The 26,552-nt window shown below is 42.5% G+C and overlaps 1 protein-coding gene across 8 annotated transcripts in view; it reads left to right on the top strand.

Moving 5' to 3' along the window:
• LOC137321288 (receptor-type tyrosine-protein phosphatase delta) overlaps nucleotides 1-26,552 on the top strand; it is a 513,687-nt gene that overhangs the window by 205,191 nt on the left and 281,944 nt on the right. For all 8 annotated transcript variants that reach the window (XM_067983651.1, XM_067983650.1, XM_067983653.1 and 5 more), the window contains exon 3: nucleotides 14,196-14,341. In XM_067983651.1, coding sequence (XP_067839752.1) covers nucleotides 14,196-14,341 — 146 coding nt within the window. The remainder of the gene's footprint in view (nucleotides 1-14,195; nucleotides 14,342-26,552) is intronic.

The raw sequence follows: 26,552 nt of genomic DNA, 5'->3' as shown, positions 1-26,552 counted from the left end.
TTAAAATGCCCTTTTTAGAATTCATTTCTTATTCTACTGATGAATTATTTTTGGATGAAATGGTCTTTTGTAGATTTTCACAATGTAATGTTATATATGAATAATGTAACTTTCTATTCCATCCAAGCAGTTTGGCTCTCCAGACAGAACTAAAACCTATGGGGGTGTTCCCCAGACTTAAGCTCTTCCTGCCAATCATCCCTAATTACCGAGACAATGATGCATATCATGCTCATGAGCAGATGTTTACACATTGTCCAGTGCTCAAATATTTGCTAATGATTTGACCATGCATAATTTAATTAGCCGCTAGAAGAAAGCCCTTGTATCCAAACTAATTTCCAGAACAATCAGCCTACCTGGGCCTGAAACCCGTCAACTCATGGGCCTCACTTCGAAATTTGCTAAGAGAAGACAGTTTCTATTCTAATTGCAGAGGTCTTAAAACATAGTATAAAGTAAAAACAGAAACATCCCCATTTCATCACACCCTCCTTACCATGCTGAATCAGGAATTGATCACTTCCCCTTAAGGTTTCTGCTGAGTCAACATTTACTAATATTTGATGGCAATTTTTTCTGTGCAAAGAAGTTATTTCTTACAGTGACATTTTCAGTTGATTGTAATCATCCTTGTAGTATCCATTTTTCAATATTAAATTCATCAGTCCAGTTCCTGACTCACTGTAGATGTTTGAATTTCACCCATATTTTCTGAACATACTGCTTTCCTACACAATTTGCTACTATCTGGTAGCTCAGACATTCTACTGGTAATAAATGTGATGTGCTAATTTGAGGGAATAAAATGCACTTTTTAGAATGCATTTCTTATACCATTGTGCCTAAATACAAGAATAATTTTACCTGTAAGAGTGAACAGTCAGTAAAAAGGATTTCTTTCTAGTGCTGGATCCCAGTTACAGTTTCAAAATTGGCTCTCTGGAGGTGATGAGCTGTCTGCATCTAAGTGTAACCTATCTCTTGACTCCCTGCATCAGCTAGTCCAGAGCTATCCAGGTTTTTGTCTTCATGGGTGTATCGTCTTAGGGGCCACATGGAAAGTTTAAATCCATGTTCTCATTAATTTGTGTGACTCTCAAGTTGCTGATGCCAACCGATCTTGGGGTTGTGACTTAGGATTTATCAATCAGTGAGACAACAGTGCTGAAAACTGCCCTCCATCCCCACAAAATTCATACAGCATGCCAGCAAATAAGAAATATAAGCACAAACTGCTCCCTGGGGTCCGTGGGCCAGATAGTCAGGGCTCGGGGTGTTTGCAGGTTTTTTAAAAATTCATTCTCTGGATACGGGCATCGCTCGCTAGCAAGGCCAGCATTTATTCATTTTGCTGTATTTTTGATTTTTAATTTGGGTGTCATTTTGAACAATCATTTGCATGGCCATAAAAATGGAAGGTTATCTGTGCTGTGCACACATGCCATGTAAGTCATAAGTAATCTGAGAATCTTTGCAGAGGAAACCCTTGTTTGTAGCATTTTAAATGACCTGATCCTTGATAGCTGGAGGTTTTCTCCAGTCGTAAAATCTAACTAAGGATTGGTGCAAAATTGTTGATCTGACTCTTCTATTGCGCTAGTTAATGTTAATATCGTTGTATGCAATATCCCTGAATCACAAAAGAGATTAATCTCTAATATAGTGTTAGTAAAGATTGCTTCTTGTATAATTAACTGTATGATGTGTTAAAATAATCTCACTTTAAAATCTCTGAGTTAGAACAGGTTTAGTGTTGTAAATAATAAAAATTGAGACCTCTCAGTAGGCTAGGTAGATCTGCTAAAGATTTCTCACAAAATTCAGTAATTGTTTTCCTGCTGCATTTATAAATATTGTCTAATTCTATGATTCAGTGTGCCAAATACTAAACTAATTGGAATTTAATTACCAAATGTAAGGAAATTACGACTCTTCAAATGTACAGTGGGTCACAAGGAGCCAGCCTGTCAACCTGGTGGCAGTAAAATTGCATATATTTAAACTTTGCACCCTCATAACTTGTCATTTCTATAGCAGTGCACTGCACAGAGATCAAAATCACTGGGATTTATCACATCTGCCGCTGTACCTGATTCTATACAAGCACAAGGAGAGTGAGTGTGCAACCAGCCTGACAAAATGCCCACAGCTCTAAAATCTTTTCAAAATGTATGAGTTTTTTTTCCCAAAATGGCACTTCCAGGAAGAAACAAATATCTGCAACATTGTTAGTTTTTCAGGTAAATTTCGACTATTGTAACTGAGGTTATGTAAAAACCATTGCACTTCGATCAAACTCTTTGCCTCATTTGACTGACTTGTTTATAAGAAAATGCTATCAGTGCAGGCAATCCATGTTTGATTTCATCAATTCCTTTAGGGGTGTAATAACACTTTATTTCAAACTAAGGGCTATAAAACAAATAGAAAGGAACTAACTCCTTTAGGCCAGCTTTGAAATCTACATTTCCACTCCGGGCAGAAATTAAATAGAGCAATCAGTGTGTTTATTTGAAAAAAAACATGTGCCAAGTTAAGCCAGATGGGCAAAACTGACTGCTTTTGTATTTTAAATTTGCATAAATTGTATCTTTTGCAGAGCGCTTGCATCTGAAGCCGTGATTACTTGATAAGTACGTCCATGTGAGTTACGTAAACATGCGCAGACAGCTTATGACTCAACTGGCTAAAATAACCAGATATTGAATGGAATGCAGGTTAACTTTTTACTGGTAGGAACATAATGGGAGCAAGGAGACATCAGTTCAAATTACTAAAAGGCAAATTTGGGACCGATGTCGGCAAGTTCTTCACAGAGTGATCAGCACATTGAATGGACCTGTGGATAGGCTGAATAGTCTTCTTCATCCTTTGTTACTTTGTGACTAGTTTCCCATATCAGAAAACACCAAAATTGGTTTTCAATCAATGGTATACACAGTGGATGTAAGCTACAGTGGGTGTGACATGGAAATGACGCAGTATTGTTGCTTTCAATGGACTTTTCCTGTTCCTAAAATTCGTCATGTTCTTTGGAAATTTTTGAAGTAAATTCTCACGTCTGAAACTCATTTGTAGTGCATCACATATTCAAAAAAGTATGTTTTATGCACCCAGACTCTGAAGATTAAGGGCGTCCAAATGTTTACATTTGTGGGCGGGCCCCCGTCGGTGTGTCATGTGGAGCCTCGGGGACCCCATATAAAAGTTCAATTCCATATTCCCATTAATTTGTAGATCTCTGGTGTCCTGATTTAGGACTTCTCCACCTATGAGGCAACAGCGCGAGGAACAGCCCTTTCTAAATGGTCAGGCTCACAACATTCAAACAGGTCAAAGCAGCAGATAAGCAATATGAGCACATATAGGACCGAGTTATCAGGGCTTGAGGGCTGGAATGTCGGACGTTGAGTATTGCATTTTGGACGTCCTTGCTATAGTGAACAAATGCAAATCTCATTAGAAAAAGATCACATAAGATTCTAAATCACAACTACATCACAGCAACTACTTTTTGGGAAATTAACTTATTCTATGCACTATTAAATTGAGCTGGAGGTAGATACTTGGTCAGGGAGACCATGTGACCATCAGATAGTCAATGTCTCACTATTCCACCAGTAATGCAATATAGTGTAAAAATTGTGTGGCACAAATCAAGTGACAGTAAGTACAAATTAGAGTCTTGGAGTTGCTGTTTCATTAAAGGCCCTGACTTTTTTTAAGTGCCGTTGCCTGAATTCTGAAAATAGCTCTATCACACGAAGCATTAATATTATATACATAAATGATGTGAAACCAGCCTTCCCACTGGGGATTTTTGAAGTGGTGTGCATGCCAAAAATTTAGCAGCAAGATGAATGTGGAATTTTTAAACAGTCCAGCAGACTGCTGAGAAGTAGGCAAAAATTAAATGTGTAATCTTTTGGGAAAGGCAGTTGGCATCTTACGTGACTAGAGATAGGTATTTATTTGCCGTCAGAATATAGGTGCTGTTAAGTGCTAGAATTTGCAGCGAACACACTAATTTCTTTTGAGATTGTTTCACAATAAAGCGCTGACATGCAAGTTCTTCACATCTCTGTATGGACACTGTAGAGAGTACCGCTTCGAGCCACAGACCCTGTAAAGATGTTGTAAAGGGCTGCATTTACAGCAATATTCAGGCACGTTGGAGAGTATTTAATAATTGCTGTGAAGAACTAAATTTGCCCTGATATTTGAGTGTCGGGAAGGGTGCTATTTTTAACAAACTATCTGGGACCCGATTGGTTGAAGGGCACAACGCAACATGATTGTATATTCACAGGTACAAGATTTTTGAAAATATAAATACACGTGCTGTTATAGATCCCCAAAAAAGTGTCCTCTAGTCACAGTGTGTTTTTTTGGCTCACTCCCAATTGCTCACTTGTTACCAGTGCCTGCTGTAGTTTACAGATTGTGTCCATCGTGCTCAGTTACACACCCAGGTGTCTGTGCACAGGGCACTGTTTTAATTCATTCTATTTCATTATTGATGCATGCAGTCTTAACGTTCACCATTTTAATTATATAATTATTTTGTGACTTCTAGCCCTGTGGTAAAAGGGAGTGTTGGGTACTGACACTAGTAGTCCCAGTGTAATCGTTCTTGGAGTTCTCTTTTCTTACTCTGGGTCAGGGGTAATGTAGATGCTGTAGAAGAAAACATTTTGAAAGAAATGTAGTTGCTCAGGAGGTAGCATTGTCAGGCCTAAAAGAAACAGTGCTTCCATTTCCTGATAATCTCATCTAGCAAATAATAGTTAAAGCCCAGGCTTTTTTAAGGCCATCTGCCACGGGTCACAGATTGTTTAATTTGAGAGCTGGTGGTATCCTTGTGTGTGATGATGGGTTTCAGAAATAGCTGTTTCTGAATCTAGTGTCTAGCAGTGACTGACAAACTGTGAGTTGAACGGTGGACCTGAACCAACATGTGGGGGAAAAAATGACTGAAAGGACAAACTAGAAACGTATCTTCATAGTAGGAGCCAGGTGACACTTTGAGCATCAATGTCGTCTCACCTCCAGGACCTGGATTGAATCCAGGCTAATGTGGTTACAGCCGTTACACTCTGATAGCTCTGAGGGTCATTATTGAAAGGTTTTTGGCTATTCTCAATTCAGTTGTTTGCACATATGATCCTGCACCACAAAACTGTCAGTATTTCTCAACTAGGTTGAAGAAACGTATGGTGACAGGGGGAAGGGCCATTCTGTGTTTTAATAGTGCCATACATGACTGCCCATCTTGATGCTGAAACTGGAACAATGTTTCCTTCGCCATTCATGACCATCTCACACCCTGAGCACAAATTTATCCCAGACAAATCTTAAGCTTAATATTTTCTTATCACTTCCTTCTCACTGGTCTTTTTTTCAAAGTCAAAGTTCTCTGCAATCAATCCGCATTCATGTTTTATCTGATACAGCCACTTTTTCCGATGATCACTTATTTTATTTGGACAGAATTTTCACACTTAGATGCACTTTATCTTTTTTATCATATATATGAGACAGATCCAAATACTGACAACTCCTTCTAAGTGGGGAAATGTTATCAAAATGACTGTGGTACCAATCACTGCAAAGAGTGAGTGACTTTTTAATCGTGGTTTCATTGCAGAATGTTTCATCTCGAAACATTCTCAGAGATAAACTACACCGCATTGGAGTGAAACCCTGTTACTGTCAGTTATCATTTTCTTTCCTGGATAGGATGGGCTTGATTTTCTCTTCACGTTTACCATCTGTGTGAGCGCGATGTTAAGGGTATCTCTTTATCGTGGTGCATGAATCCGAGTTTTAAATGTATATGGTGCTGTTTCTTTGTATGGCATCAATTCAGTGCTCACAGTGTAATGTAACTTCTGGTTTTGTATCGTGCCAAACCACCACTTTGTCCCAATGCACTGAGAAGGAATATAGGTAAATCCACTGTCACTGCCCACCCACCCCTTCCTATCTTCCCGTTCATAGTATATTTGGGGAAAATAACCTACCTGATCATTACAGATTAACGCAAATATATAGAGTATGATTCTGAAAGTGACAGCATGAGGAATTCGTCGTACTCAGTGGAAAAACCTGAAACTGATCTGCAGATTCAATTTAACATGAGTTGTCCATGTGTCAATTCAACTAAAAGGTTGAGCTGTCTTCTTGTCTAATATCACATTGGGAATTGAATGGTGGATTCACTAAAGAGGCATACAAATTCTGAACATTCACTTCAATAACGTTTTATTTTCCAATCTCTATTTTTCTCACCTCCTCTTCTGAAGGCAGTGGCTCAGACCGGAATATGGCTCCATTAGTGGCAACAGCTCTCCAGTACCTCATCCAACTGGCCGTGCTTCGGGTGTAAGCCTGGATAGTGAGCTGCTTGACCATGGTGGCCCTCACAGCTGAGCCCAATCCTGCCCTTATTTTGGAAGGGAGCGGATTAAATTCTTCTTCTAATGAAAAATAGGGACTATCTATTTTCTTCGTAATAAATGACTTGCTAACTACATCACGTTCTCAGACATCACAGGCTTCAAAGCTGCTCATTCATGTGATTTTGTTAGTGGGCAATTAATTACAGATAAAAACAGGAATTCTCCTGTTTTACATGATCACAGGAATTTACAGACTCACATACTCACTCACTCTCTTTCGGACTCTTTGGACAGTTAAAAGGTGACCTGTTTGCAGGTCTCTGCTACTCTGCAGCCAGCTGTTCACTGATTGTTCCTTCCTCCACTCATCCTCCACTTACTGTCAGTGATGAGGTTCTTTTATCCATTTTTTCTATTTTGAAATTTTATTTATTTTGAAAGTTAAACACACCATAACCCAAATGGTCAAAAGCATTTATTTCAGTGCACTTTTTTGAACAATTTGAGAAACTGGTAGTTTGGGATTGTGTGTGTGTGTTCTTTTGTAATTTTAAAATTTTTGTCACCTTGTAGTCATTAACTTGAACTTTTTACACAAAGATATGAATTAATCTTGAGCCATACCATCTAAAGGAGTTCCAGTAGAGCTGTAGACATTGTGTGATTGGTAATGGTGTTGCTGAATAGAGTAAGACCAGGAATGTTGGATTCTTCCAAAGCAAACCCGATTTTAGTCACAATGTCGATGCATCATGTAAATCCCAATCTGCCCCCTTGATAGGTACCTTGGAAATTGAGGAACGTTTGGAATGTCATTTTTAATATGAAGGTTTCTGCAATTCAAAGGTATCTACGGCCATCTCGTGCAGCATGACGATCAGGAATAAGATGAGACAATAGCAGAGAGGCTTACCTCCCCCCTCCCCTTCTGCCTCCACGCCCCCACACACATCTTGCACCACCCACGTACTCTTCCTGTCATTTCTTCTGTTCTTTCTGTGCTGGCTTTGTAAATAGACCTTGATATAAAAACAATATTCCTTTTAGTGGGATTGCTCCATATTTATTGAAGTTAAATTTCCCTTAATATTCGTAGATCAGCACATCACTTACCCTGCTGGGGTTATATTTCCCCCATATTTTTTCAGCTAATTACTAGTAAAGTTTACCAGGATGAACACACAGCCAAATAACTGCCACAAACTGCTGTAAGGTAATTTTGAGGTGAACATTATTGTGCAACAGGGAGCAACACAAGATTTACTAAATATTTCTCCTACGTATCAGAACAAATAATTTTTCACTTGCACCCCACTTGTGTCCCACCACGTCGGGTATGAAAGCCAGAAAAGAGCTGCTCAGCAATTGGCTGTGGGGAAAGAGTGGGGGAGTGGGACTAATTGGGCAGCTCTTTCAAAGAGCCGGCACAGGCATGATGGGCTGAATGGTCTCCTTCTGGGCTGTATGAGTCTGTGAATTGGTTACCATGGGAACTGCCTAAGCAAACTTTCCAGGTGATTTGGAGTTGTCAGTATTTAAATTCGATACCCTTCGTCGGTGCAGTAGTTTGAAAGTTGCAGCTTCTGACTGCCCGGCATTCCTTTATGCCTAGAGAGGGTCTGTTCAGGATAGTTGAGAAACCACATTGCTTAGCCCAACAGTGGCCAGAAACAATAGTGCCCGCTGCCTTTGGAGGCACTGTACATAAAGATGGTCAGAAAGCTGAATCAGCTTTCTCCTTTCATTGAAGTTTGAATTAACATTAAGAAATGTTACTTGAATAATGTTGTTCCTACCTAAAGCAAGACTTCAATTGGGTTGTTAATGAATAAGTCAGTAAGCAGAAGCCATCTATAGGATGTAAAAATGGGTTTATAAATTAAACACGTTGTACGAAAAGGAATGGGGGTTAAATTCGATAACCCCCGAATCCAGGCACGGGGGTCACAGTGCTCGATTAACCCGTGCCCAGTTGTTCCGATGCAGGCAGCACGTGCGATTCGTGCTGCCTGGTCATTTACCTGATTCCAGCACGAGCAGCCAGGACGAACTGCGTTGTTCATTTACTTCTCACCAGCAGGGGCCCCGATATCCCGTGAGTGGCTCACGCCTCTTAAAGGCAGCCTGCACCTCTTATTTGCAAAAAAAAATAAGAAATGGGTCCGTACGGAGTCTGAATGGAGATCAGACATCACACACGTAAAAAAAGATGCAGGTCCCGTCCCTGTTTACAAACTGATGAGTTATGTTAAAACATTGAATAAAGGTTGCGTGCTACTAAATCCCACATCCTCCAATCTGCACGCCAGGCCTCACCAAGCTGCCGATCTGAGTTTGTACCAGGCCTGCGAGAGAGCGTGTATCAAGATTCTCTGATGATGCACTAGAGGCCTTGGTGCAAGAGGTGGACAGAAGGAGGGGCATCCTATATCTGCAGAGGTTCAAGAGGCCCTCCAGACATTTGCTGAAGTGGCAGTGGGAGGCAGTAGGGGATGAAGTCAACGCCAGGCGCAGCATAGCACCACGAGCATGGATGCAGTGTAGGAAGAAGTTCAATGCTTTGACATGAGTGGTCAAGGCGAGTGAGGTCAACTGTCAAGTGGCATCTCCTACCAACTGCACCACTAGCCACATCCACTGCTCCACGCACTACACCCCCCTTCACCCACATACCAACAAACTCTTTCAACCAGGACTCAACTCTTCCAATCAGACGCTTCCTCTCACCCTCGCACATTACCACTGTTGCAAACTGCACACCCACAACTCACAGGTCACACACACTGGCAGCTATTCAACCATGACAGGCACATCACCCAAACATCCTGCAGGACACTCAAGGACACACGTCCAGCTTGCTTGCAGGAGAAGGTGGCGCATAACAGGAGGCAGCAAGTGACAGTGGCATTAGCCCCTCGAGTCTGTTCCGCCATTCAGTGAGATCATGGTTGATCTGTGACCTAACTCCATATACCCGCCATCGCCCCAGATCCCTTGGTTAACAAAAATCTATCAGTCTCTGATTTAAAATTCACAATTGAGTTAGCATCAACTGCTGTTTGCAGAAGAGCGTTCCAAACTTCTACCACCCTTTTCATGTAGAAGCATTTCCTAACTTAAGTCCTGGCTCTAAATTTTAGGCTTTGTCCCCTAGTCCTAGTATTCAAGTATAGGAGACCTCCAAAAACAGGTACAAATGCATCAGCAGCCAGAAGCAATAATCCAGCAACTAACCTGTAAATCCTGCATGGTCCCTTTAAATAGCACAGGTTGTGGGGGGGGGGGTCCTCCAGGCTATTTATGACATGTTCAGCTGTTCGCGGTTAAGGCAACGCTCCAACCAACGCACCGAGTGCCAAAATGGTACCTGTCCCTTTAAATCAGCGTTGCACACTGATCTAACGCATATTCTCCGTCCAGCGCACGTCACTGTCGAAGCTGGTGCGCGCATTCCGGACGCCATTTTGGGACCTCAGGAGGCCGCGTAGCGCCAAAAAGACGGTGCTACACGGCCCAATTTATAGCCCGAAATGTTTTAAATTCACCCTGAGAGGATTTTTATCAGGTTTACTGTTACTAAAGTGTACCAGGCTCCATTTTATGACCGTTGACTATGAATGGTCGAAACGTCCAGCCCGAAGTCCCCATGAGGAATAGTCTGTGACTTTCGTGCAGGGACAAAGTACACATTGTTTGTTTCTAGTCCCAGTCACATCGTACCTCTTTAGTTGCATTTTTTCCCGAACAGAAATTGACCAATCAAAATATTAAAACACTGGGATGACTTGTCATGTGATGTCTTGTAACCTATCGCATCTGGCTAATTCGCAGGCGTTGGAGGTTTCCCACGTTGATGGGTGGCAGTGGGTAATGAACTGCGCTAAGATTGCTCACTCAAACTTTGTTGGATCAAATGCTGCAGTTGTCAGGGAAGGTTATAAATAGCTGCCAGCGGTTTAACAACGCTCCCATGCTGATATCTCGATGCAAGCTATTCACTGCGACAGTCCAACAACTGAAGTTCAGGGCTGGGTCACAGAACGAGGGGCACTTCAGTAATTATTTTATCCAAAGTTAATGCAGTCAAAGGAGAAAACGAAGAGTACACATGAAAGTGGTTGTACGCTGACACAATATATCGCAGTGGACGGCCCCACAATGCAGCAGCATGAGGCTGAAGTTTCCCACAATGCAAATCACTTGAGCCCAGCTGCACTGTCGTGGAGAAGTGCTGGTCAGAGGCCAAATGTACACGGGGGTGGGGTCGGGGGTTGAAGGGGGGAGAAAATTATAGAAGACACATTTTCAGGCCATGCCGGGACAGTTTCTGGTAACCAGATCAGACCAACATTAATGTAGGCCTGGAAGAGGTGTGCTAACTGGAGTTGGTGGAAGACCGGACAAAAAAAAGGAAGAAAATGAGCTGAGAAAAGAAACCAATAAAATGTATACGAGAAAATGAAATGATAGTATTTAGATTCGTAGAAACACATGTTTAATGAACACAGTTGCCAACCTAAAAGAAATTTCTATATTTAAACTTTTGGTCAAGTGATACGTTTTGTTTTCTTCCAGTGCTGGTCATATCTTGGCACTTAAAGTGCCTGGTTAACAGTGCCCTTGTCCTGTTGAGTTTATTTTTCTAATAGTCTTGACACGTATGGCTAATACTATATCACTTTTAACACTGAAAACAAATTGAGAGCACCTCGTTGGTGTCAGCATTATCACTGAAGTTGTGGTTTTAGCACCAACTGAACAGTGTGAGGTATCTTCTCGCTATTCATAGAGTCATAGAGTTATACAGCACGGATAGAGGCCCTTCGGCCCATCGTGTCCAAGCCGGCCATCAAGCCCTGTCTACTCTAATCCCATATTCCAGCATTTGGTCTCGCTATTGATGAATGCGTTCTTCATACCAAATGCACAGCTGACTAACTTTTGTCAGCTGTCGTCACTCCTGCATTGTTCTTATTATCTATTCCTTAACACAGTCAAATAGGGCAGCGGTATTGGAGTTTGCAGTTCATCTCACTATTTCATCTTTCATCAAGAAAAAGCACAAGGTTGACACTACACGTTGCTGCATATGGTCTGTGTCTCAAATACAGTAAATAGAGTGTTTACTACCTGATTCAGTTGAAACATGTGCTGACATCGTGCAGAGCATTGAATACAAGAATGTAAAGCTGCTTTTTATAGTGGGGTTTATTTAGTTTGGATTCCAGGTGACCGGAATCCCTGAGCCTGTACTTGGAATTAACGCAACTAAATCCAACTCCATTATTGCTCCCAACAGAATTGTAAACCCACTAAAAACGGAGTCTGTCATTCTGGCACTGGGATAAGGGAGCTGGATTTAGTAATGTAATCATTGAGGGCAGGCTCAGGGAGTTGGATCATTCAGAAACTGATCTGAAGAACTGCCAGTATAAAAGTGGTTTAAGAAAGTCTGGAGCAAGAAAAAGGCTGTGTGGTCCATCACCGTTGCTCCATTCGCAGTCCAAATATACTTATTTTATCACTCTCTCCAGGACGACCTATTCATCCTTAATTTAGTTCCTACGGAGAAAGAAACAGAGTTATCTTCGCCCTGAAACGTTAACTCTGTTCCTTTCTCCACAGATGCTGCCTGACTTGCTGAGCTTCTCCAGCATTTTCTGTTTTTATTTCAGATTTCCAGCATCCGCGGTATTTTGCTTTTGATTTCGTTCCTACCCCTACCTCCCCTGAAAAAAATTCTATTATCTTCACTCGCTCTTCTGAACTGATATCCATCTGGCTTCATTTAAGATATAGAATTTGCCTCTGAATCAAACTATTCTGAGACATTATATGATTTTGCTTCTTACAGCCACTTTGTACTACCTCAGATGGATGCAGCCCTGCTTATTATATTGTTCTCTTTCAAAGGACAGATTTCACTCCAAACGAGCTCGAGTTTCACTTCAGACTTGGCTGGTGGACATATTTGATCATTTTTTATATTGCCAAGTAACGCACGTCGTTGCAGACCTACGACCTTTTAGCGATGATTCTGCATTCATACGGAGTGCTGGTCAGGAAATCACAGGACCCCAGTGACTAACTTTCTATCCATTTGATTAATGGATGAAAAATTAGGCACTTGGGCCCACGATTATCCATCCAACTCTCCCTGGGAGTGTTGATCTGTGCCAGGAGCATCCAAACAAACAATCAGTACCTGTATTTGGGCAGAACTTTCTGGAGTCATCGCAGGTATAGATTTCAATTCTGTATTAATTTCATATACAATTGAAGGCTACAGAGGTTGTTTTCATTGCTGTTCAGTTGCTCATCCCAAGTAAATATAATGCAAATAAGGAAGATACAAGAAAAGTATGTTAATCAGTCTAAATATCCTCCAGACTCACCATGCAAATGAGCTTGCCAATTGTGGTCCAGTTAAAACTTTATTGCTTCTGTACAGTGGCAATTCACATTGGGTATGCATGGAGATCATATTACTGACTGAATATCAGATCTTGCTGTGATGCTGTTATGTATGAGGAAAGACTGGGGCTCCTTAACCTGAGAGTGGCAGAGTAACAGTCGACACCATTGTGTCAGCCAATGAATTGGAACCGGGGTGGGACTCACAGCCAAACAGTGAATTTTACAGCGAGCAGCAAAGCAAACAAAGTCTATTTACGAAGAAGTCTATTTAAAAAGTGTCTCTACGAACTGCAGCAAACAGAAACCGTGTGTAAAATCAATTCCATTCACTTACAGCAGTGCCGACTCCAGGCATGATTGACGGCGGAATTACCCAGTCATCTCCATTCTGACCGAGAATGATAGTGACACTATATGCACCCGAGAGTGGACTGTATAGATTTATATAAGATGTTAAATGACATGGAGAAGGTAAATCCAGAGGCCTGTTTCAATAACCATTGGCACTAGAACTGGAGTATAGACTAAAACTGATGAAAAGTTAATTTAAGACTGATTTCAGCTGGATATTCTTCAAGCAAGTTTGGGCAACATTTGGAATGGTCGTCCAGGCTAGATAATAGAGCAAAAGCATCAGATTAATTCAAGGGCCAGTTGGATGATGTGATGAAGGGACTGTATTGGGGGTAATTTTAACCTAACCCGCCTGGCAGGAAATGACTGGATGGGATCAGCCATCCTTTTTGCACCCTGCCCGATTTTACTTTCCAGCGTCGTAAGATGGGAAGCTGATCTGATCTCGTTAGTTTCCCGCCAAATGGGTTCGGTTAAAATTACCCCCATGTTTTTTTTCTTCATAATCATCCAACTGGATCTTGAATTAATCTAACGTTTTTGCTGTAAGGCCTTTTTCATCTGTATTTACCTTGTGACTTTGTGTGCACATGCTGTGCGTCAGCTTGTGTGGAGTAAAACATAAATTATGGGATATGACATGGTGATTTTAGAGTTTCCTGAATCTGAGGGTGCAGCTGGATGGGAAATGTACAAGTTGACTCAGGTTACCTTTCAACTGCTTTAAATTGAAGAGGTTCTGGTATTTGTACACAGCAGTGTTTCATCTGGATTAACCAGTCATTTAGCACTTTGAAGCATCTCTCCAAATTCCTGCTTCAGAAAGCATCCCTCGCAAGCTTAATGGATGCACTTGCTTTCATGGATGTTGAGTTAAAGATTGCTGTGGGAAATTTTCCCACAAATCTAGTAGACTGGTGATATTATGCTTAAATCTGTTTAATTAAATGTAGCATTGCCTAGCAACTAAGACTTAAGTCATTTACAAATGTGATTTAGTACTTTTCTTTCTTTTTATAGCACCACCAAAGTTTACAAGAACTCCCATCGACCAGACGGGAGTCTCGGGAGGGGTTGCGTCATTTATCTGCCAAACCTCAGGAGACCCGAGGCCTAAAATTGTATGGTCTAAAAAAGGAAAGAAAGTCAGCTCTCAGCGATTTGAGGTATTACATCCATTATTGTATCATCATCTGTAAGGCTCTCATCACAAACCTCTCATTTAATTCTTTTATTTTTCCACTAGATCTCTGCATGAAGGTGTTAAAAGGTGGCTAATTTGTTGACTGGAGTGGTCTACAATTGGAATTTGAACTTATCTCGATTATTTATATATATCAACCAGCTCATCAAATAAAATTTTAATCATTATAAGATGAGGTGGCAAATGTTGATTGATCTTGAGTTGATGTCCCATTCCGAAATGTTCCAACATCAGAAGTGGAGATTTCTCCTATTCATTTAAATTGTACGCTCATTGTTACATTTTTTGCAGTTTTCCCCCTCTTTAATGCTGGATTTTTTTTGGGGGCTCGTCATCATGGATTACTCTTTTTACGTTCTCGATATCCAGGTAAATTTGCAGCATGCCCTCGTTAAATTAAATAAAGATTATTACCTCTCTTACTGAACACCCGGTCAGTTCAACCTTTCCCCCGGGTTCAGGAGCATCTCTCTCTTTCCTCTGCCTTGTGTTGTCATTATTTCTCCAGTTCCTTTCAAATCTGTGACGTTCCTTCTGCTCATTGTGTTGTTCCTTTCACAGTGCCCACTTTCAGCACATCTCCTGGTGGGCACACACCTTTTTCCCTCAGCGACTAAACTGGCTAATTCTATTTCTATATCTTGCCTTAGAGTCCTTGTGCGCACTTGCAAAGATTGTTGTCTGCTATTTCTTGCTTCAAATTTAACTTGTTGGTCTGTGAGTGTTATTCTGCCTCACTTGTGTATTTTGGGTTTTTTTTTTTCACTCTTTCGCTTTAGATATTTGTTTGGGTTTACTCTCTTTATCCCAGAGGATGCCCAGATATCTTTGTAAATTCGTTACATGCCCAGGGGAAAGGACAGAAAAATCTATTCTCTTTGTTTAGCAGTTCTGAATTCATCATGTGTCCTCTATGCGATCTTCCTTGACGTTAGAAGGCGGGAGAATAAAACAACACTAGGCCAGTCTTTAATTACCAAACGAGTTTATTATTAAAGAGCAATAGAATGAGCGAACAGTAGCGATAACGCAACACAACTTTTACAGTAGTTATTAAATTCAGTGGCCTCCTTGAGTTAGTAAAGAGTAACTAATAGTCGCAACTGCTACACTACGTGGGCATGATTTTAGCCCGGAGGCAGGAAGGGTGGGAGGGGGGGGTTGGAATTCCTAATGGGAAACCCAGAAATATGGGTTTCCCGGACGCTCTTACGATTTTGACGTAAGGACGTCGTTTTTTTTCTTTTTTGTTGGTTTCCCACCCGACAGGCCAGCCTGATTGACAGGCTGGCTCTCAGTTGGACGGAAGAAGAACCAGGAAGAGGATGTGGTCAGTTCGGTGTTAGATTGGGGGGTGGGGGAGGGTCGGGGATTACCGGGGTGGGGAGGGGGAGATGGTTGGGGTCAGTCATCGGGGGGGCTGTCAGTTATCGAGGGAGGGGATCATCGCGGGGTCAGAGATCGTGGGGGTGGGTCTGGGATTGTTGTTGGGGGTCCGGGGGGTAGCTGCAGGTAGGCTTGTTGGGCCTTCTGCTCCGGGCCCACAAGCTGTGCTATAAAGGCACTTAACTGCAGTTCCGGGCCTTCTCGCCTCCTTTCTCATGGCATGCATCAGATGGCCCGGGAATCCCGGCCCCCAGGGGTTAAAATCATAAAAGCTTTGAAAATGGAGACCTGCAGCCTCCTCAAAAGCTTTTAATGCCAAACCTGCCTCCTGAGAGTGGGTTGGTTGCCTGCCCCTCGTCCCTCCCCTGTGAAAACCGGAAATGGGCGTGTTGGAGGAGGGTTGAGGGCGGGTTTTAGATTTTTGCAATTGTTACTGGCTCCCCACCCCCAACCCACCCATTTTTCCAGGTAAAATCATGCCCCAAGTGTTCTTAGGTGTGGTTCTTCTCCTTTTCTCACTGTCCTATCTGACCTGACCATCATTCTCCTTGGGTTTCACACACTTATTTCGAATTCGAACTAGCCCGACTGAGAAATTCTTTCCATCGAATCACTGGGGCCAATCAGATTTAAATAACTCTTAAACTAAAAAAGAAACTGCTTATCAAGCATAATTCCAACCATAAACCAATCCAACAAGGTGTATTTAAGGGGAAGCTAGATAGACACATGAGGGGGAATGGACGAGTAAGATATGCTGATCGGGTTAGATGAAGTAGGGAGGGAGGAGGCTTGTGTGGAGCATAAACACCTGCATGGACTGAACGGCCTGTTTCTGTGCTGTACATTCTATATAATTCTGTGTAATTGAATTCATTGGCTAAACTTGGCTTGGCCCCTCCCTTAGATACTTGGTCAAGACAAAATGACTAATTGTTGCAACCATTGTGTTAAGAGTAAACTAGAGCTTTGACCCTTTATATACCATTACAAAATTAAAGAAGCCAATACCATGATAAATCTCAGACAAAATACTTCATTTTTGTCACACTCCTGTGTAAAGAACATGTTTATGATTTCTCTATAGTGAACAGTGGAAATTTCCCTTTAGTGTACATCATAGTATCACAGTATCAGATGGAGGCCATTCGGCCCATTGTGCCTGTGCCGGCTCTTTGAAAGAGCTATCCAATTAGTCCCATTCCCCTGCTCTTTCCCCATAGCCCTGTAAATTTTTTTCCCTTCAAGTTTGTATCCAATTCCCTTTTGAAAGTTACAATTGAATCTGCTTCCACCACCCTTTCAGGCAGTACATTCCAGATCATTACAACTCGCTGCGTAAAAAAAATTTCCTCGTATCGCCTCTGGCTCCATTGCCGATCACCTTAAATCTGTGTCCTCTGGTTACTGACCCTTCCGCCACAAATAGTTTCTCCTTATTTACTCCATCAAAACTGTTCATGATTTTGAATACCTGTCAAATCTCCCCTTACCCTTTTCTGTTCTAAGGAGAACAACCCCAGCTTCTCCAGTCTCTCCACATAACTGAAGTCCCTCATCCCTGGTACCATTCTAGTAAATCTCTTCTGCACCCTCTCTGAGGGCTTGACATCCTTCCTAAAGTGTGGTGCCCAGAATTGAACACAATACTCCAGCTGCAGCCTAACCAATGTTTTATAAAGGTTTAGCATAGCTTCCGTGCTTTTGTACCTTATGCTTCTATTAATAAAGGCCAAGCATACCATATGCTTTTTTAACAGCCTTCTCAACTTGTCCTGCCACCTTCAAAGATTTGTGTATGTGCACCCCTAGGTCTCTCTGTACCCCCTTTAGAATTGTATCATTTAGTTTATATTGCCTCTCCTCACTCTTCCTACCAAAATGTATGACTTTGCACTTCTCTGCATTAAATTTTATCTGCCATGTGTCTGGCTATTTCACCTTTCCGTCCATGTCCTTCTGAAGTCTGTTACTATCCTCCTCATTGTTTACTACATTTCTGAGTTTCATGTCATCGGCAGACTTTAAAATTATACCCTCTATACCCAAGTCCAGATCATTAATATATATCAAAAAGAGCAGTGGTCCTAATATTTACCCCTGGGGAACACCACTGTATACTTCCCTCCAGTCTGAAAAACAACCGTTCACCACTACTCCCTAATTTCTGTCCCTTAGCTAATTTTGTATCCACGCTTCCACTGTCCCTTTAATCCCATGGGCTATAATTTTGCTAACAAGTCCATTTTGTGGTACTTTATCAAATGCCCTTTGAAAGTTCATATACACATCAACTTCACTACCCTCATCAACCCTTTCTGTTACTTCATCAAAGAACTCAATCAAGTTAGTCAAACACGATTTTCCTTCAACAAATCCGTGCTGACTTTCATTTATTAGCCCATACTTTTCCAAATGCCAATTAATTTTGACCCGGATTATTGTCTCCAAACATTTTCCCACCACCAACGTTAGGCTGACTGGCCTGTAATTGCAGGGTTTATCCCTCTCCCCTTTATTGAACGGGGTATGACATTTGCAATCCTCCAGTCCTCCGGCACCGTCCCCATATCTAAGGAGGATTGGAAGATTGTGGCCAGAGCCTCCGCAATTTCCACCCTTACTTCCCTCAGTAACCGAGGATGCATCCAATCTGGACCAGGTGACTTTTCTACTTTGAGTACTGCCAATCTTTTAAGTACCTCCTCTTTATCTATTTTTATCATATCCAATATCACTACTACCTCCTCCTTTACTGCTACAATGGCAGCATCCTCTTCTCTAATGAAGACAGATGCAAAGTATTTGTTCAGTACCTCAACCTGCCCTCTGCCTCCATAAGAAGATCTCCTGTTTTGTCCCTAATTGGTCCCACCCTTTCTTTGACTACGCTTTTACTATTCATATGTTTATAAAAGACTTTTATGTTCCCCTTTATGTTAGCTGTAGGTGAGCACATTGCAGATGCCCTAACTATAATCTTTCAAAGTTCTCTCGATTCAGGAATTGTCCCTCTAGATTGGAAAATTGCACATGTCACTCCGCTTTTTAAGAAAGGAGAGAGAGGGAAACCAGGGAATTATAGACCAGTTAGCCAAACATCTGTGTGGGGAAAATGCTGGAGTCTATAATTAAGGATAGGGTGACTGAATGCCTCGAGAATCAGAGAGAGCCAGCATGGATTTGTGAAAGGTAGGTCGTGCCTGACAAACCTGATTGAATTTTTTGAAGAGGTGACTAAAGTAGTGGACAGGGGAATGTCAATGGATGTTACTATATGGACTTCCAGAAGGCATTTGATAAAAGGTCCCACATAAGAGACTGTTAGCTAAGATCGAAGCCCATGGAATCGAGGGAAAAGTACGGACTTGGATAGGAACGAAAGGCGACAGAGAGTAGGGATAATGGGTAGGTACTCACATTGGCAGGATGTGACTAATGGAGTCCCGCATGGATCTGTCTTGGGGCCTCAATTATTCACAATATTTATTCACGACTTAGATGAAGGCATAGAAAGTCTCATATCTAAGTTTGCTGATGACACAAAGATTGGTGGCATTGTAAGCAGTGTAGATGAGAACATAAAATTACAAAGCGATATTGATAGATTAGGTGAATGGGCAAAACTGTGGCAAATGGAATTCAATGTAGGCAAATGTGAGGTCATCCACAAAAAGGATAGAACAGGGTACTTTCTAAATGGTAAAAAGTTAAAAACAGTGGATGTCCAAAGGGACCTATGGATTCAGGTACATAAATCATTGAAATGTCATGAACAGGTGCAGAAAATAATCAATAAGGCTAATGGAATGCTGGCCTTTTTATCTAGAGGACTAGAATACAAGGGGGCAGAAGTTATACTGCAGCTGTACAAAACCCTGGTTAGACCGCACTTGGAGTACTGTGAGCAGTTCTGGGCACCGCACCTTCGGAAGGACATATTGGCGTGGAGGGAGTGCAGCGTAGGTTTACTAGAATGATACCCAGACTTCAAGGGTTAAGTTATGAGGAGAGATTACACAAATTGGGGTTGTATTCTCTGGAGTTTCGAAGGTTAAGGGGTGATCTGATCGAAGTTTACAAGATATTAAGGGGAACAGATAGGGTGGATAGAGAGAAACTATTTCCGCTGGTTGGGGATTCTAGGAGTCGGGAGCACAGTTTAAAAATTAGAGCCAGACCTTTCAGGAGTGAGATTAGAAAACACTTCTACACATAAAGGGCAGTCGAAGTTTGGAACTCTCTTCCGCAAACGGCAATTGATACTAGCTCAATTGCTAAATTTAAATCTGAGATAGATAGCTTTTTGGCAACCAAAGGTATTAAGGGATATGGGCCAAAGGCAGGTATATGGAGTTAGATCACAGATCAGCCATGATCTTATCAAATGGCGGAGCAGGCACGAGGGGCTGAATGGCCTACTCCTGTTCCTATAAGCCTCCTTTTTCTTTTTCATTTTAATCTTTGTATCCTTAGTCATGCAGGGAGCTGTAGCTTTGGATGCGCTTCCTTTCCCCCCCATAGGAATATATCTGCTCTGTACCAGAACCATCTCCTCCTTGAAAGCCTCCCATTGTTCAATTACTGTTTTGCTTGCCAAGCTTTGATTCCAATCTAATTGGATAAGATACCTTTTTAACTCACTGAAATTAGCCCTCCTCCAGTTTAGTATTTTCACATTTGATTGTTCCTTGTCCTTTTCCATATTCTAAAACCTAATGATATTATGATCACTGTTCCCCAAATGCTCCCCCCTTTGAAACATGCTCTGCCTGCCCCACTTCATTTCCCAGAACTAGATTCAGCACTGTTTCCTTCCTCATTGGGCTGGAAACATGCCGTTCCAGAAAGTTCTTTTGTACACATTTCAGGAATTCCTCCCCCTCTTTTCCCTTTACACTGTCCAGTCTATATTGGGATAATTGAAGTCCCCCATTATCACTACTTTATAGTTCTTGCAGCTTTCTGTAATTTGCTCCTCCATCTCCTTCCCATTATTTGGTGGCTTATATTATATACCGAGTAGCATAATAGCTCCTCTATTGTTCCTTAATTCTATCCAAATCGATACTGCCTTTGACCCCCTCAACCACATCATCCCTTTCCAGTGCTATAATAGTTTCTTTAATCAATACAGCCACCTCCCCCCTCTTTCTTTCCTTCCCTATCTTTCCTGAATACCGTGTAGCCAGGAATATTAAGTATAATTCTCCCCTTCTTTGAGGCAGGTCTTTGTTATTGCCACTATATCATAGTCCCATGTGGCGACTTGAGCCTGCAGCTCACCAACCTTATTTACCATGCAACGTGCATTTACGCACATGCACTCCAAACTCATCATAGTCTGCCTCGCCTTTGCCCCCTGTCTGATTCCTCCAATTTCTGAACTCTACTCTAGTGCCATTTGTCCCTCCCAGTCCTCAATGCATCTTATTTCTCCTCTCTACTGTTTCATCCTGGTGCCCATCCCTCTGCCAAATTAGTTTAAACCCTCCCCCACAGCACTAGAAACTCCCCGGGAGGACATTGGTCCCAGTCCTGCTGAGGTGCAACCCGTCCATCTTGTACAGATCCCTCCTGCCCCAGAACTGGTCCCAATACCGCTGGAAGCTGAAGCCCTCCCTCCTGCACCATTTCTCCAGCCACGCATTTACCTGTCTTATCCTACTATTAATATATACAAGAAGCATGGGCATAATGGTGAATAATTCATCTGAGGCAAACAATTACTTCCAAGAAGTTCACAAGTGTATTAAGCTTGATATATAAAACCACATGTAACTGAAGTTGATACATCTGTGTTTCATAAATATGGTAAAAGAAAAACATATTGAGGTAACATATAGGGTGTGCTGTCCAAATTTCCAATACGCTCCCCATCATACAAAGCTTTGTGCCGGGAGCATTGACTTTTAAAATTTACCCCATGTAGTTTAAAGATATAAGAAAGTGTTTCATCTGTATTTTTAAAAAATGATTTAAAAATATTAGCTTCTAGCAGTTTCTTGTGCAGTGCATGACTGTCAATGGAATCATTTGTCTAAAATGAACATTTGCTTAATGTATTATTCTCTATACATTCTGCACTGTTTGATCAGTAGGAATGAATTAGATAAGTGAACATTTTACCTGTTGGAGATATATTCCCATTAAGGAGCTTTAGCTGTAATTGATAAAATAGCCGTATTTGTTCTCTTTGAAGTAGAGTCTCCGCTCTTCGTGTTACCTCTCACTCACCGTGGCTGAGTCATGAGGCAAATCTTCCTGTGGATGCTTATTCATTTAAGAGTTTGCATCAACGAGAAGGTTTCAACCTCGATTTCCCCCAATCTCTGCTGAGTTTGCTGAATTCAGCCAGGCAGCATTTTGAACTGCTACAATTGGCCTCGGTGCACCATGGGGAAAAATCAACGAGCGTTCCCACTCCAGATTGCTATCCATCGACCCCCCCCTCCCCCCAACTACTGGAAAGTACACGGAATATGGATGTCAGGTGTAAAAAGGGATTGGACTCAGCTGTGTTTCCTTCCATGGACAAATAACTGTCCACACTCACTGCCTGGGTTTTGTATGAAGAATGCCCACTTGGGTGCACGTGGGGCTGTATCCCAGAGAAAGTCATGCCTTGGAAGAGGAAAACAAAAACAGTATCGTCAAAAAGCCAACTGGTAACTCGCATGACTTGCTAGAATAAAAGAATTTGCATCATCAACTCAGATGATTTCCCTTTTAACCCACATATTTTATCCCCCCCCCCCAAACATAGTCAAGTCTTGGTTATGTTTTTTCTGCCACTAAAATGAATCAAGTTTGTTTTGTTTCAGCCCCCTTTTTCCAAGTTATTTGCTTCCATTTTCCTCTAATCTCACTAGCTTAAGCAATAACTTCAGCCAAGAGATCTCTGAACACCCTGCTTCTCGCCTTCTCCCAATGGTGTTCTGAACTTGCTCCTAAAATGTGCTGAGCAGTGGCCTAATGATGGACTTGGATTTTCCCTCTTCCCAAGAGGATGTGCCTGGCCTTTGTTCTAAGTTTCACCACAGTGACCTGGCTGAGGTCAGGAAAACAGTGGATCGTGAATGCAAGATCAGATCACACCACTTTCTGGTGTTTTATGTTTGTGTTTCATTGTGCTAAAGCACCAAGAATCTGTAAGATTACCAAACATCCAGATTCCATATACTTTCCAGTTGGGGTCAGTGGCTAAGAACGTAGAAACAGGAGTAGACGATTGAGCTCCTTGAGTATGTTTTGCCATTCAGTCCGATCAGGGCTGATCTGTATCTCAACCCCATTTACTCACCTTTGTTTTATAATCCCTTGATACCCTTACCTAACAAAAATCTTTCGCTCTCAGTCTTGAAATGACCCAGCAACTTACAGCCTTTTGGGAAAAAGAGTTCCACATTTCCAATACCCTTTGTGTGATGAAGTGCTTCTTGATTTCACTGTTAAATAGCCTAGCTCTAATTTTAAGATTATGTCCCCTTGTTCTGGATTTCCCCTACCAGAGAAAATTGTTTCTCTGTAGCTACACTATTAAATCCCTTTATCACTGTGGCTGATTTTACTCCTTGGTGCTCTGAGACCAATTATAGCAGCAATAACAAGAACAACTTGTATTTACATTAGCACCTTTAATGTACTGTTAATAGGAGTTGGTGATGATCAGCATTACATCCACTGCTACATCCACTGCTTAGACGTTCTTAAGCATTCAACAAGTGACAATCAAAAGAGCACTGTGGACGTTGAAGCATTTGAAGAATATGAAGCATCACCTCCTTTTATTCTGGCATGAGTCCTCAGGACTTTGACAAAGACCTCCTTACCTGAACAAAGGCTTAAGTATCGGTGTAGCCCAGTTTTTTTATTCGTTCATGGGATGTGGGCATCACTGGCAAGGCCAGCATTTATTGCCCATCCCTAATTGCCCTTGAGAAGGTGGTGGTGAGCCGCTTTCTTGAACCACTGCAGTCCGTGTGGTGAAGGTTCTCCCACAGTGCTGTTAGGAAGGGAGTTCCTGGATTTTGACCCAGCGATGATGAAGTAACGGCGATATATTTCCAAGTCGGGATGGTGTGTGACTTGGAGGGGAACGTGGAGGTGGTGGTGTTCCAATGTGCCTGCTGCTCTTGTCTTTTTAGGTGGTAGAGGTCACCTACCATTTGGGAGGTGCTGTCGAAGAAGCCTTGGCGAGTTGCTGCAGTGCATCCTGTGGATGGTACACACTGCAGCCATGGTGTGCTGGTGGTGAAGGGAGTGAATGTTTAGGGTGGTGAATGGGGTGCCAATCAAGCAGGCTGCTTTGTGCTGGATGGTGTGGAGCTTCTTGAGTGTTGATGGTGCTGCATGCATCCATCGCACTCCTGACTTGTCAGAGTATTCCATCACACTCCTGACTTGTGCCTTGTAGAATGGTGGAAAGACTTTGGGGAGTCAAGAGGTGAGTCACTCGCCACAGAATACCCAGCCTCTGACCTCCTCTGGTTGGTCCAGTTAATTTTCTGGTCAGTGGTGACTCTCAGGATGTTGATGGTGGGGGATTCGGTGACGGTAATGCCGTTGAATGTCAAGGGGAGGTGGTTAAACTCTCTCTTGTTGGAGATGGTCATTGCCTGGCATTTGTCTGGCATGAATGTTACTTGCCACTTATCAGCCCAAGCCTGGATGTTGTCCAGGTCTTGCTGCATGCGGGCATGGACTGCTTCATTATCTGAGGGGTTGCGAATGGAACTGAACACAGTGCAATCATCAGCAAACATCCCCATTTCTGACCTTATGATGGAGGGCAGGTCATTGATGAAGCAGCTGAAGATGGTTGGGCCTAGGACACTGCCCTGAGGAATTCCTGCAGCAATGTCGTGGGGCTGAGATGATTGGCCTCCAACAACCACTACCATCTTCCTTTGTGCTAGGTATGACTCCAGCCACTGGAGAGTTTTCCCCCTGATTCCCATTGACTTCAATTTTACTTGGGCTCCTTGGTGCCATACTCGGTCAAATGCTGCCTTGATGTCAAGGGCAGTCACTCTCACCTCACCTTTGGAATTCAGCTCTTGTCCATGTTTGGACCAAGGCTGTAATGAAGTCTGGAGCTGAGTGGTCCTGGCGGAACCCAAACTGAGCATCAGTGAGCAGGTTATTGGTGAGTAAGTGCTGCTTGATAGACCTGTTGACGACACCTTCCATCACTTTGCTGATGATTGAGAGTAGACTGATGGGGCGGTAATTGGCCGGATTGAATTTGTCCCGCTTTTTGTGGACATGACGTACCGGGGCAATTTTCCACATTGTTGGGTAGATGCCAGTGTTGTAGCTGTACTGGAACAGCTTGGCTGGAGGCGCAGGTAGTACTGGAGCACAAGTCTTCAGCACTACAGCCGGAATGTTGTCGCGGCCCATAGCCTTTGCTGTATCCAGTGCACTCAGCCATTTCTTGATACCACGTGGAGTGAATCGAATTGGCTGAAGACTGGCTTCTGCGATGGTGGGGATATCGGGGATCATCCACTCGGCACTTCTGGCTGAAGATAGTTGCAAACACTTCAGCCTTGTCTTTTGCACTCACGTGCTGGACTTCGCCATCGTTGAGGATGGGCATGTTTGCAGAGCCTCCTCCTCCCGTTATTTGTTTAATTGTCCACCACCATTCACAACTGGATGTGGCAGAACTGCAGAGCTTTGATCGCTCATCTCTGTCTATAGCATGTTGCTTCTGCTGTTTAGCATGCATGTAGTCCTGAGTTGTAGCTTCACCAGGTTGGCACCTCATTTTTAGGTATGCTTGGTGCTGCTCCTGGCATGCTCTTCTACACTTCTCATTGAACCAGGGTTGATCCCCTGGCTTGTTGGTAATGGTAGAGTGAGGAATATGCCGGGCCATGAGGTTACAGATTGTGCTGGAACACAATTCTGCTGCTGCTGATGGCCCTCAGCATCTCATGGATGCCCAGTTTTGAGCTGCTAGATCTGTTCTGAATCTATCCCATTTAGCACGGTGGTAGTGCCGCACAACACGTTGGATGGTGTCCTCAGTGCGAAGATGGGACTTCGTCTCCACTGTGCGGTGGTCACTCCAACCAATACTAGAAACAGTAAGAAGGAGGCTCCACAATAAACTAGGAGACTTCCCCACACCAAGTTAACAGCTATACTTGGTACAAGATTTTGATATGGTAACAGATATAAAGGGCTCTTGTGAAATAATTCAACAAGATTATCTTGATAGTGACAAATAGTTAAAGAATCTCCCAGCTAGCAGTGAAACAACATCCAGTTTCTAGCCTCCAAGTGCTTCCCTCATTCATCTCCACCTCTGCCACTACTTGTGGAGGTTGGGCTTAAAAGGGGCAGAATACCAGGAAACCAATGATCACAGTATCAGCTGTTGATTTTCCACCTTGTGAAAACAGAAGTTATTAACACTGACATTCTGCCATTTGTTTAACATTCACCGCTCATTAAGGCCAATTAAGGGCTTGATAAGTGCTGCCAACAGTTACTCGTAGCTTTTTCTGCTGGGTGCAATATAAACGCTCATAGCACTGTTTCGCTAAAGCTGACTTGGAGTCATATTCTCTCCAGACAAGTTAAAGATGCTTCTGGAGAGCGTGGCTGCTGCACTTTCTGCAGAATTTCATTATGGCAGGAGTCAGAGGGTGAGAGAGAGAGCAAGGGCTGCAGACACAGCTCATAACAACACTAATTAATCACCCCAGGGCCTGTGCTACAGGCATGGGTCCAGCTGCTTGTCATGAAGTTATCCTTTAGCCGAACAGCTTTCA

Source organism: Heptranchias perlo, chromosome 4 (genome assembly GCF_035084215.1).
Source record: "Heptranchias perlo isolate sHepPer1 chromosome 4, sHepPer1.hap1, whole genome shotgun sequence".
Taxonomy (NCBI): domain Eukaryota; kingdom Metazoa; phylum Chordata; class Chondrichthyes; order Hexanchiformes; family Hexanchidae; genus Heptranchias; species Heptranchias perlo.
This window is presented reverse-complemented; position numbering and strand designations above follow the sequence as displayed.